Source organism: Grus americana, chromosome 3 (genome assembly GCF_028858705.1).
Source record: "Grus americana isolate bGruAme1 chromosome 3, bGruAme1.mat, whole genome shotgun sequence".
Taxonomy (NCBI): Eukaryota; Metazoa; Chordata; class Aves; order Gruiformes; family Gruidae; genus Grus; species Grus americana.
The window spans coordinates 48651501-48664767 of record NC_072854.1 but is presented as its reverse complement, the minus strand read 5'-3'; the positions used below and the strand labels follow the sequence as shown (position 1 = coordinate 48664767).

The 13267-nt window shown below is 40.4% G+C and overlaps 1 protein-coding gene across 2 annotated transcripts in view; it reads left to right on the top strand.

Annotated features, from left to right (window-relative positions):
- The window catches only part of BVES (blood vessel epicardial substance), a 56441-nt gene extending 43701 nt beyond the window's left edge, over positions 1 to 12740 (top strand). For both annotated transcript variants that reach the window (XM_054822087.1, XM_054822086.1), the window contains exons 6-8: positions 1268 to 1435; positions 4650 to 4791; positions 12421 to 12740. In XM_054822087.1, coding sequence (XP_054678062.1) covers positions 1268 to 1435; positions 4650 to 4791; positions 12421 to 12545 — 435 coding nt within the window. In that variant the 3' untranslated portion in view covers positions 12546 to 12740. The remainder of the gene's footprint in view (positions 1 to 1267; positions 1436 to 4649; positions 4792 to 12420) is intronic.
- The last annotated feature ends 527 nt before the right edge of the window (positions 12741 to 13267 follow it).

Sequence of the window (13267 nt, the reverse complement as noted above, 5' to 3'; positions counted from 1 at the left end):
GGGAGCGAGGGAGAGCAACGTAGACTCTAACATCAGTGATTAATGTCATATGTTCCAGTCAAACACTAGGCTTAACGCCAAGGAGAGAGGGTTGTCCAGATGTATTCGTTGCGCAGCAGTGAGGCGTCCTGCCCTGCGGCACGGCCGCCCTCTTGGCACAGCCTATTTCTCTCTTAAGCGACTGGATAGGAATCGGTCCCTCTGAAGGGAAAAGGCTTATGCCTCAGCTCTTGCATGCCTTAAAAATTATAGTAATCTGGTGCGGTGTACGTCCTGCACTCGTGCGTTTGGTGTGTTACTGCCGTATAAACACTCTCAGTGTTGCCATTGCAAGAGGACACAGATTCAATCTTAAGGACCCCATCTGCTGGCAATGCTGGCAAATTCTTCCTCAGCCTGTGTGCTCGTATTACATACAGACTGTGCAGTTAAAATCCATGGATATGTGACAGTGACCCCATTATTTCTTAGGCTTTTTATAGTCTTAATTTTTCAGGAGGTAATGTTAGCTTGTAATAGCAGAGCGCACCTGATTTCTTCGTAGATGACTGCCTTTCGCTTACAAAACATGCTGTTGGGTGTCACCGAGCGGTGCAGGTTTCGGTGTGCCGTTCCCCCTGCCCGCACAGGGAGATGAACCTGGCAGCTCCAGCCTCCCTGGGGAGGGTGCAGGCTCCTCTGTTACTACCGAGACCTGAACTATCAGTAACCGAGCAAACGGAGCCATAGCTCAACTGCTAGAAGGTGGTACTTGTGGGATCAGCAGGGTGAAGAGAGAAAGGTGAAACTTTAAAAATAATAAAAAAAAAAAATCACTAAAACCTCTTTGATAGAGACCTTTGGATTATACCAGTTGTTCCTGTTTGGTGACAACAGCATAAAATAAAACCAAGCAACGTGTAGGCCTGTTGGGGTGCAAGTAGTGTCATTACTACTGTAGGACTGACTTTATATGTAAATCTCCTCTAACATAAATGCTTTCACAGTTTGGGAACTTATGAGAGGTTTTCCCCTATTATCTCCCCCCAGGTTTTCTGAAAAACAAACTGGCCATGCTTATCAGTTAAAAATGTGATGCTAATAAATATCTGAGATGTTTTACATTTGTAAGTATCACGTTCTAAAGGACACAAAAAAATTTTTCCGTTTTAAGAGTTATTTTAACTGGAGGCACAAATAAAATGGTATCACTTATTTTAAGGCATGTTTAAATTGCTAATTTAAAAACATTTTTAAATCTGCTAATTCTGAGCATGTGTTTTCTCAGGTCACCATTATAGCAGATGACAACTGCAAGTTCCTGTGCTGGTCCAGGGAAAGGCTGACTTATTTTCTGGAAACCGAGCCATTTCTTTATGAGATCTTTAAGTATCTTATTGGCAAGGATATTACAAATAAACTCTATTCATTGAATGACCCAACCTTAAATGACAAGGTAAGCAACTGAAGTTGCATTTGGGAATTTTCCTCCCCCACACAAATGGCTTGTGACTTCAATTTTAAATCCTCTTAAAGCACCTTCTTTTAACCTGCTGCTATCAGCCACGGAATTCACACTCATTGCCTTGTAGTGCCAAAGCGTGAGTCAGTGCAACATTTCTGTCAGAAGCGATATTGGTTGAGGTTAGCACAGTAGCGTGCAAGAAAGATGAATAACTGAGACAAGGAACTGATTGGCTAGCACAAATATTTCTAGCTAACTAGTAGGCCTGATGGCCGGTAGCTAAAAAGGTGCTTCTCCCTGGATATCCTTTCTCATTAACAAATGGGTGCCATTGTGCAAAGAAGCTTCAGGGTTTTTTCTTAAAGAATTTGCTTGCTGAGGTCAAACAGCTGGGGAATCTGGGGAATACTGATTGGCAAGAAGAATAATTTCAACGTGTTTGAGGGTTGCAGATGCCAATAGAAAAAAAAGAATGTTAGATTGATACAGTGTAGTTAGTGGAAGGAGGCATGAAATACATATGAAATATAAATATGTATATAATATTCAGTGGTATGAATATAATGCATTCTTCTTTGCATGTAGAGGGAGTGTATTTTAGGTGTCATGGTAAGTGGTCTGGGTGTATCCGTGGATATATTGATTACCTTGTTTTACTTTCATTTTGTCCCCTTAGTTACATGGCTTTTCAAGATTTGGACAGTAACTTGACTGCTGGTGTTTGGGGGTTTTTTAATTATTTATGTAGTGGCTGTAGGTTTCTCATATATAATTTATTTGAAGAACTGTCACCATCATTTATGAAAAGCTTTATAATACAGTATTTTCGTATTCTGTCTGTATTGATTTAACTCACGCTAACTCAGAGCAAAACTCCTTCTCATCAGATTGCCCATAAATATCTCACATATAGGTTAAATAGTTACTTCTGCAAAGTTGTGAATTTACTAGAAAATGATCCAAAAGAAATGGCTGCTACTATACAACAGACTTCAGCAGGCTTAACTTGTCATGTCTTTACAGCTAATTAGACATTGTAAGTTTTCTCAATTTCGTACTGGCTATAGAAAGAGAAAAGAAAGAATTGCTGGAGAAACAATTTAATAGCAATACAGCACTGCTTATTCTGCCTTCTGGTTAATGAAATAGAGGATTACACTGTCTTGCAATTAGGTCCTGAAAACTATTTCAGATCACTGTTTTCGTCTTGCTAATGTAGTAAAAGTGATCTAGCAGGAATGTACCATCTATAAAATACATCCTATAAAGTGTGTAGTTAAAACTTCTTCTTTTTTTCTTTTTTTTTTTAATAACAAAGAACTACAGGGGAATGTTTTGTAATAAACCCCACATTGACATAGTAAGTAATTTCTGGAGTATGGCATCTGAAAGGAACGTGTAGCGACGTGCTTCCTGTGTGTGCTAAGGATTGCATTCAGACTGCCTCTCCCGGGAGACTGCTGTTCTCCGCACTCCTCCTCACCTTGCCTTTTTTCTTTTTTTCCCTTTTTTCCTCTTTCTTCTTTTTTCTCTTTTTCTTTTCTGTTCTCTATTTTATTATCCTCTTTTCTTTCCTCTTTCCTTCCCTCCTTTTCCTTATTTAACATGTGGATGACAGCCTTAGGATGTCATGCCTAGTATATAAAGTCACCTGCAACACACTTGTGCTGCTGACTTCTGGCACTGTAGAGCTTTGCCACTAGTGTAAATATTTCTTGAAATGGAAGTATATTGAAGTACTCATTATAATCCTGTAATTGGATGTTTTTAAGTGAAAGGTCCTTATCATACCTTCTAAGAATTAAAAAAACCCACCAAACTTCACCCCTCCTTGGACTTAACGTCTGCACACTTCAACTTCAGTTTGTGCAAAGTCTTTATTTTCAGTGACAATAGTCACGTGAATTTAAGATTGTTTTAACTGTTTTATCACAGTGACTTTTGAAAATGTATGTTATAAAAATTAAGAGCGAGCATTTGGGAAATTTGTAGCACCTTTTTATTCCTCCTCAAATGAAAATCCTGTTGCAGAAGCCCTTCCTACATAACGTAGTACAAGAACTGTCCAGTAAATTCTCCTTCATTTCCCCACTGCCAGCACCCTTTGCACGTATCACTTCTCTCAAGCTTCATTGTCAAATATGCATATTACTGGTGTCTTTAATGCTTATTAGCTGGTGACAGCCTCAATAGAAAATTTTGTAGTTGACTTCTGTACACAGGGGACGTACAAGAGAACAACTAAAATAAATTCAGTATAGATTACTGATAATCAAGATGGTAGTAAGAAGATAAGAATATCAATTCATTGTATGTTGGAAAACAGAAAAGTATCCCTTTATTTGTAAGGAACCTTGTGATTTTCTCCTACCTAAGGAGATTTTCACTACTGTTGGGGAAAATAGTAATTTCTCTCTGTGTGAAATAGGATGCTAATTCCTGACTTTTAAAATTCAGTGGAGTTATCCATTATGCTTTTGTCACTGATTACTGCCTTTCACATACACTTAAAATGACTGACTTGCAGTTATACTTAACAAGGTACAATGTATGGTTTCATATAAATATTATAGTACAAAGACTTCTCAGAAAGACTACTCAAAGCAAAGGGAAGCTCCTAAGACCATTTGACCGGCAGAGGATAATGTTCATGTGATGCATTTAATCTGTCTTCAGTAAAATCAAGAGCCAAATGATCATCTACTAGGAAGGAATGATATTCACCACTTTCAAACTTGATGAAATGAAAAGCCAGGAAAGTGAACAAATTTCTGTTAAGATATGAATTGTTAAACTCTCTATATAGCATGCTGTTTTGTTTAGCGAGGAGGACCAGGCTTATCATAAAGACTGTATTTAATTGCAGAGCATCATACCTAAATAATGAATTACTAAATAATAAAAATCAACCTTTCTGTACAAAAATACATTAAAAGTCCAGTGCAAAACAGAATTGAAATTGAGTAATTAGTCTGAGGTTTCATGCTTGTCAGTGTTCTAATTCCAATACATTACTGTCATCTTCTATTTTCATTTAAGTCAATTTTACTGCATAGAATGTTCTGCTGTAACCAGTTTTTTGATTCATGAATAGTCGTAGCTGAGACCAGAGCATCTACTACAGAGGAAGTAGTTATTTTCCATTTTTATTTTAATTTACTTGATACATTTTTTTAAAAAATAATGATTATTTAATTTTCTTTAGGCTTCAAAAAAGATTGATCGACAGCCTAGTCTTTGCTCACAGCTCTCTGTGATGCAGATGAGAAACAGCATGGCCAGTACCAGTGACAGTGAGGATGGCTTGCAGATGTTTCTTCGTGGGACATCCTCTGCATCCTCTCTTCGTGAGTGCTCAAAATAGTTCATGCCAGTTTTGAACACAGCTTGGTTGATCATTAGAGGTGATTGCAGAACTCCTGTTGCCTTCACGGGGAGCAGACTGTAGCTTTTTGGACTCTGCTGTACATCAGCTAAGTGGAGGGACCTAACTGTAGGGAATTCATGAGATGCATAAGGCTTTGTACGCGAACTGAAGCTACCTCATGTAGATACTGGCAAAAAACCAGCATATATTGTAATAATTTTTGGCATAATGTCAATGTGTAGATGTAACATGGAATGTTTATAGCAGTGGGGCAAAACTGTGAATGTACAGTGCCTGTTGCAGTAGTATCTCCAGTCTGTGACTGGTGCTTGTAGGAGTTTAAAAACCCAAACAAAACTTTTTGCCTCAGTAACTTGGTGCTCTGTATTTCCTCCTGAGATAGTTTGTATTGGCAGGGTCTGGAGAAATGCGGCGTACAATGAATATTTTGATGCCACCTGGAAAAGCTCCAAATACCCTGTCAGGCTCTCCTCCCCTGTGCTTTGTATGGCAGGAGTAGTAGAGAACAGATGAGATGGGGAAGAAACCACGTCTGACCTTTTTGCTTCTGCTCTTGGAATTTATTCCTTTATAGAAAAATTCTAAGCAATTGCATTGTTATTTTTTACTTTTAATTTTCCTGAGTCTCAACTTCAACAGTAGCCTGAACTCTTAAATCAGTTTTTGAACAAAAAACCCCAGAAGATGCTTGATTTTTCTCATTTGCCATAGGTTGTTAGTTTAACGGAATTTAAAAGGATCATATAGGATTAATTTTTTTGATTTGGGAAACGTTATTCTCTAGAATTCAAATATATGAGGAAAAATATTACTGCCAGTTATTTATTATGGTTAAACTCTCTGTTAAGAAGAGAAAGTGTTTTAAAGTATTTGCACTTTCCTGTTTAATTATCTGTTTTCCATTGTGTTCCTCACAGTTCTCATCCAGGAACTCCTTCAGACTTGGAGGGCCTATCTGTTTTCACTCCTTAACGTTGGTATAGCCTGCATGCCCAGACAGATGGAAGCAAAAGCCCTGCTAGTGTTTCACCCTACTAGAACATCAGGGGTGACAGCTGAGATCTAGTTTGATGAAAATTCCAGTGTTTTCTTTATTTCTCCTCTGTTCCCTGAAAGGACAGTTTAGAGTCACAGAACAGTTGAGGTTGAAGGAACCTCTGGAGATAGTCTAGTCCAACTCCCTGTTCAAGGCAGGGTCAGCTAGAGCAGGTTGCTCAGGGCCATGTCCAGTCAAGCTGTGACTATTTCCAAGGTGAAAGATTTCATAGCCTCTCTGGTTAACCTGTTCCAGGGCCTTTACCACCCTCACGGTGAAAAAGATTTCCCTTATTGCAACTCATGACTGTTGTCCTTTGTTCTTTAGTGCATGCCTCCGAGAAGAGTCTGGCTCTGTCTTCTTTATACCCTTCCATTAGGTAGCCGAAGACAACAGTAAGATCCCCTGAGAGCCTTCTGTTCATAAGGCTGAACACACCCAGTTCTTGCAGCCTCTCCGTGTACGTCATGTGCTCCAGCCTCTGACCATCTTGGTTGCTCTCCACTGCACTCGCTCCAGTATGTCCATGTCTTTCTTGTATGGGGAAGCCCAAAACTGGGCACAGCACTCCAGATCCTGTCTCACAAGTGCCAGATAGAAGGGATTAATCTCTTTCATTGACTTGCTGCCTATGCTTTTGCTAATATGGCCCAACATATGCTGCTAATATGGGCCAATGTATGGATGGCCACTTTGACTGCAGGGGCACTCTGCTGACTTGTATTCCATTTTGTGTCCACCAGGACCCCTGGGTCCGTTCCTGCAAAGCTGCTTTCCAACCAGTTGATGCCCAGGCTGTATTGCTGTGTAGGTTTGTCATGTCCCTAGTGCAGGAATTTGCCTTTGTTGCACTTCTTGTGGTTTCTGTCGGTTCTTTCCTCCAGCCTCTGAAAGCCCATTCTGACTAGCCACCCTACCCTCTGGCCTGTCAACAGTTTCCCTCACTGCTTGGCTGCTGTCTGTGAATGTGGCGGGAGTGCACTCCATCCCATCATCCAGGTCATTAATATATTGAACATTATAGTCCTTGGTATTGGCCCTCAAGGGACACTGCTGGTAACCAATGGCCAGCTGGGTTTTGTACTGCTGTTTTCACCACCCTGTGAACTCAGCGCTTGAGCAAATTTTTTACCCAAGCAGCAGTCCATGTATCCAGTCTGTTTCTTACCTGTTTGGCTAGAAGGATTCTATGGAGGGCCATGCTACAGTCCAGGTAAACAACATCCACTGTACTCCATCCACAGAGTCTGTCACCTCACCACAGAAGGTGTGCCTGACCAGTCTAACCAATCTGCCCATGGTACCTCCATGCTGGCTGTTCCCAGTCACCTTCCTGTCCTTCGTGTGCTTGGACATGGCTTCCAGGAAGACAAGCTCCATAATCTGCTTGGGGACTGAGGTTAGGCTGATAGGCCAATAGTTCCCTGGGTGGTCCTCCTTGCACTTCTTGACATGGCCATGACATTGGCCTTTTTTCCGCTTCTCTGACTGCCATGACCTTTCCAAGATGATAGAAAGGGGACTTGCAATTGCATCAGTCAACCCTCAGCACTCTTGGATGCAGCCCATATCCAGAGTCTTGTGTTTGCCCTGTTGACTTAGGTGGTCCCTAACACAGTCCAGGTTTCCCATAAGTCAAATATCACTCTCCCAGTCTCTACTACTAGACTCAGAAACCTGGGAGGCCTTAAGACAAACCTCTAAAGTGAAAACTGAAGCAAAAAAGGTATTGAGTATCTCAGCCTTTTCCATGTCCCTAGGTCCCATGCCCCACTGAGCCATGGCCCCTCAGTTTCCCTGATCTTCCTTTTGTTGCTGGTGTATTTGTAGAAGCCCTTCTTGTTGCCCTTCACCAGGTCCGGGTCCAGCTGAGCTTTGGCTTTCCTAAATCTATCCCTGCATGCTTGGGTCATATTTCTGTATTCCTCCCAAGCAGCTTACCCGTGCTTTCACTTCATGTGTGTGCGTGTTTGAGCTCTGTCAGGACTTTCCTGTTCATCTACGCCAGTCTTCTCCTATGCTAGCCTTCTACCACGCTTGCTCAACTTTCTGTACGCTGGAATGGACTGTCCTTGTGTTTTGAGGAAGGTGTCCTTGAAGATCAACCATCTGTCCTTGGGTCCCTTTGCCCTTGTAGGCCATGTCCCATGGGTTCCTGCCAAGTAGAACCCTGAGCAAGCCGCTGTCCCCTGTCCTCAGGTCCAGGGTTGTAACTCTACAGTTTGTCTTGCACACTTCTCAGTATCTTAAACTCCTCCAGCTCCTGAACATTGCAGCCAAGGTTACCATCAGCCTTCAGCTCCCTGATGAGTTCTTCCTTGTTCATCAGTGACAGGTCCAGCAGAGCACCTCCCCTAGTTGGCTCATCGATCACTTGTGTGAAGAAACGGTCTGCTACGCTCCCCAGAAATCTCCTGGACAGCTTGCTCCCAGCCCTGTTGCCTTTCCACCAGATATTGGGGTGGTTAAAGTTCCCCACAAGTACCAAGGCCTGCGATCATGAGGCTTCATCCAGTTGTCTAACGAAGGCTTACATCTACTTGCTCTTCTTGATCAGGCAACCTGTAGCAGATACCTGCCACAAAGTGTTGGTCTGTTCTCTGATCTTTACCGACTTTACCGACTGGCTTTTCACCGGTTCGACGGCAAAGCTCCATGAAATTGAAGCCACTCTTTTGCCCTTGGATAAATTTGCACTCAGAAGCCTGAAAGAAATTGTAAAACAGTGTTTGTGCAATTAGATAGAACTAAAATTCTCTTTCAGGTTTAGCAGCAAAACACTTATACCAGCATTTCAGCTTTGGAAGAAAGTAATCTAAATGCATGACATGTTCAGCTGTAATTACATTAATCCCTAAGATGCATCCATGCTTAGCACATACTTGATAAATACGCTTTTCTCTGTTGGTTTGCGTACCATATTTTCTGGTGTATGAGGTGTACTTTTCCCCAAAAGAGAGGTTTAAACGTCTTTTATGTTCTGAAATCGCTCATTCCAACAGCGGTTGGTGTAGTTGCTACTGCCACTGCCACCACCCCACTGGCAATAATAGGTGTGGTGGCAGCCCCCCGGGTCCAATACTTCCCTTATTTTTTGGGGAGGCAGAGGGGTTTCCCATACAGCAGTGTATCATACACCTGGGGAAATATTGTAATTTACTTCTTCTTTGCATTTTGATTAATGTGAAATTTCTGACTTCTGTAAGAGGTTGATAAAAACTTGATGAAAGGTTATTTATCTCGCTAAACTGTAATGCTTCAATCTTTGTTTTTGCCAAGGTAGCTTGTTAGTTATTCCTGGGTACTGTCATTGCCAGTGAGGGGTTTGCTACCAAGGTGAGCTCTGCTTAAAGATTTGTATTCAATGTGGGTTGTGGCCATGTATGCACTTTTTCTCAGATCACAGGGAAAAGTGAACAAAAAACCTGCCATTTACCTTACCACTATTGTGTTTTCAAAAAAAATCTTTTCCTGGGTGCTCTCAGTGCAGCAGTTAGTCTCTCTCTTTTTTTTTTTTTTTTTTTTTTTTGTGTCTGTATTTTAAGATTCAGTATGAGGTACATGTTGAGGCTTACTGTCTCAGTGCTGTTCCCCTGGATCCTCCTTCTGCAATCATACCTTTGTTTATTTAAAACCAAACAAAATCCAAAAACCCCCAGAAGATTTAGTGAGGAACATATGAAAATGACAAACTTTTTTATTGTTTTAATTAGAAGAAGAAATGAATAAGAGAAACTTACCTATACAGGAGCTTTACAGGAATACTGTCTTGTCATTGCCAGGTGATCGATTGTTGTGTGGACAATAGCTTCCCGTTACAAATATGATATTTGTCTACTATAACGCAAATAAGTTTTATTCTCCTAGTTTCCACGTTCTTAAATAAAAGCATGATTTAGAAAGTTTGGATTATACAAAAATATAAATGCTCTATTATCTGTGCTACGAACAATAAGCTTTGACTCATTTTCTCAAGAAATTGGTATAAAGCTTTTTTCAAAGTGTTTAGCAGTAAAAGGGTGAAAAATACTAATTAGTAGGTCCCAAACTACAATTACTAACAAAACTGTGCTTTAAATTTAATTAACTAAGGAACCCAACTAACTGTTTGCTTTTATATTAAGGAAATAACCAACAAGAGTTCTATAATGCTTACGGAGTGAGTCGTTTGCAGCATGATGTTTTCTGTTGATAACATCACATTAACTCAGCAAGCATCCTCAAAAAGGTATTAAAGTGGGATTTGTTTATCACGGGATACTTGTGATTGACATCCATGTTCTATCTGTATGTAATTTATTAGTAAATTAAATTGATGTATCTCTTTGTCCAAAATTTGAGTTAAACAGAAGTAGTTCAACCTGATTACATGGGTGGCTTCACCTGACTTTCAATCCTTTAAAAAACATTTCAGTGTTAGTTTCTATTCAGTAATTCTATTGCTTGATAGTCATTCATATACTTACTAGCGATACCGTCTCTTTTTCTGTGCTCCTTGGTTTTTCACTCAAATTTGCTGGTCCATGAATCTGTATTTGCAAACTTCCAAGCTTAGCAGGAATGTAGAAAGGTTTTGTTTTGGTAATGCTTTAATTGGTATTATGTGTGCTCCCTATGTTATACCCACCTTGTGGTTAAAAGCAGGATTGAGTTTCACGGAAAATGCCATTTTTAATAGGTATTTGGGCTTAGGTCCTCGAGAGGGGGCAACAGAGTAGTGTATGGAAGGGCTGGGTTCCAGGTCGGACTCAGTCTCTTGAACATCTGTCCAACGCTGGGTCGAGGTGTCAGTAGACAAGGGGTTTGTGTCTGGAGAACATAAGAGCATGTCTTTCAACCAAACAACCTGACAGGATTAGACCTTATTTTGGATCCTGTTGAACAGACTTATGGCTTCTTACCTCTGATTTCTGGAGAGAACTAAGGACTTTTAAACAGAAGAAAACCATTCTAAAAATGGCAATAAAGTATACAAAGACAAAAATCTAAAAAAAAGTGAAGCTGAAACTGTAATTCAGCCCTTTCAGGCATCCTTTCACCTTTGAGTGTAATTTGTTGGTGTCTCCCAGCAAAGTCAATTTTAGATCCAAGTGTACCCACAAACCTTCGATTTAGACAATTAAATGATCTAGTCATCACTTGCTTAGGCCATAAAAAACCCATCTGTGTGAAAAGAAGTGCTTAACAACTCCAGTATTTTAAAATGTTTTTGAGTAACCCTATATCATGGCAATTAAAGTAGTTTTTGAATGTCAAAAGAAAATACTAATACATTTTTAACATAAAAGGTTCTAAAAAGCTAATTTCAAACAGCATTTGTGTGAATGTGACTTAAAAATGCAAGTAATGCGATAACCCGCTGGTCTTGCCTGTAGCTGTATTTTGTTCTTTGTATGTAACACATGCAGCATAAAGGAGTGGTCCTTTGTAAATTGGCTTCCTTAGCAGAGCACTTTGCTCTATATCTGATCAACTTTTTTTAAAGTAAGAAGAATAGCCCTGCAATAAGACTATGTTATGGCTCTCAGTATTTTTTCCAAGAAAATTTGAATTTTTAGCTTGTATACAGACGATCTGTCAGACCGGACCACTACCTCTTGCTCTTTTCTTCTCAAATATTTCAAAGATTTCCCTAATCTTTTTGGTAATCATACGCTAGCTGTTTACAACCTTGTACCGTTGTGGTGGTTTAACTCTAGAAGAGGGAACTGAGAGGAAAAAAAAGTCCAAGTGCAGATGCAATTTCAGGGTGCACAATGGGAAATAAACCTGTTTGGCTGATGTCAAAGGAGTTCTGTGGTTTAACCTTCATGCTGAAAATCTAGCTACAATAGACGTAGTTTGCAGTAGTAACTTGCACAAAAATTCTATTTAATGTCTTGCCAGCAATAGCTGAGGTGCGCACTTCGCTCTGGCAAGCTCGATGAGTCGTTGCTTTTCTAAAAGATTGTCTTGGAGGGATGAAATCACTGTCAGTCAAAAGTTACATGGCCTTCACCTCTTAATCTTGTTTTCTCTATGGTTGTTTATGGGGGTATTATATTTTTCCATAAGTTTCACATTATCATGCTTTTAAGACGGTTAGGGCTATGGTCATGTACCCACCTGAGGTTTGCCCAGTACATGGAGGAATTTTTTCACAGCCCAGGCAAGTGTGGAAATACGTACGTACCTTTTGTACCTAGGGCAGCCATTCATGTCGTCGTTTGTGAGGAAGAATTAGTGGGTGAATGTAATGGTGAGAAAACGATCGCCAGGGATACAGCACTGGGCACGTCATGCAGTCAGGATTCACACTGAATTTGGGGAGAATACTGTGCCTGTGGCCGGCCGCAGGGTTTGAACCTCGGAGGCGTTGCTGGTTCATAGCAGTGTGGTTGTCCCACGTCTAGAATTTCCTGGCCAAATAACAAAGAAACCTTCACTTACAAAATCCTCTCATGAGGGAACTAGGACAGGATCATCAGATTCTGTACACTTTGTCACAGATAGGTGTATGCAGCCGGAATGTCGTGTTAAATTAATTGATAATTTCTTTTGTAACTGTGGCAGGCCCGGGCCGGACATCTCCCTACCTGAGAACTTCGGCAAAAATGAAGCCAATAGAAGAAAGCGTTGAAGATGACGTCTTTGAAGCACCATCTGCTGATAAGCTTGAACTCCAGCGGCTGCCTTAAACAGATGCGTGTCCTCAGCCTTACCAGAGCTTGCACAAAGCTCCAGTGCAAGAGGAAGCAGCAGCTTGAATTTGGGTGGAATCTGAAAGCTAAAACCACGTCTCCATGTTGGAATTTACCACAGCATATGTCAGTGGCTTCTAGATGGAAATGTCACGTTTTATTTTACTTCTAAATAAAATAAATAAAAACTTGTATTGGTTTTATTTTTGTTTTCTGGAAGTGGGTGGTTGCCTCATTTCTACTTTGGCTTTTGCCATTATAAATTTAATATTAAAGTGGCTGACTAGCCGGAAATTTCTAGAGACTTACTCGCTGGAGAATATCCCCAGTTTCGTTTCCCTAAGTTTCTTAGAAGCGTGCATCTTAGTGTTTTTCAATGGCAGATTTTGAAATTATGTTTCCAAAGCCATGCTGCTGCTACCTGCCTTACCTCATTGCTGTGAGAGTCTTCATGTGAAATAGTGCGTGCGCTCTTCTGCGCCTTCTGGTAGGTATTTGCCTCTAATTCTGGCGTTTCCCAACCTGACTGCTTGACTCTACAATTGTAAGAATGACTTCAATTTCAATTTTTCTTGGCCAAATATTTAAATTTAATGTTGCCTTTCCAACCTTAACCTTTTCTTCTTTAGGTAACTGTATTACACTTAAGTCTATGCTTTTCCTTAGTCTTATCCATGGAGTGATGGAGCTGTTCTGGATTAACCTTTCCACACAGCAAT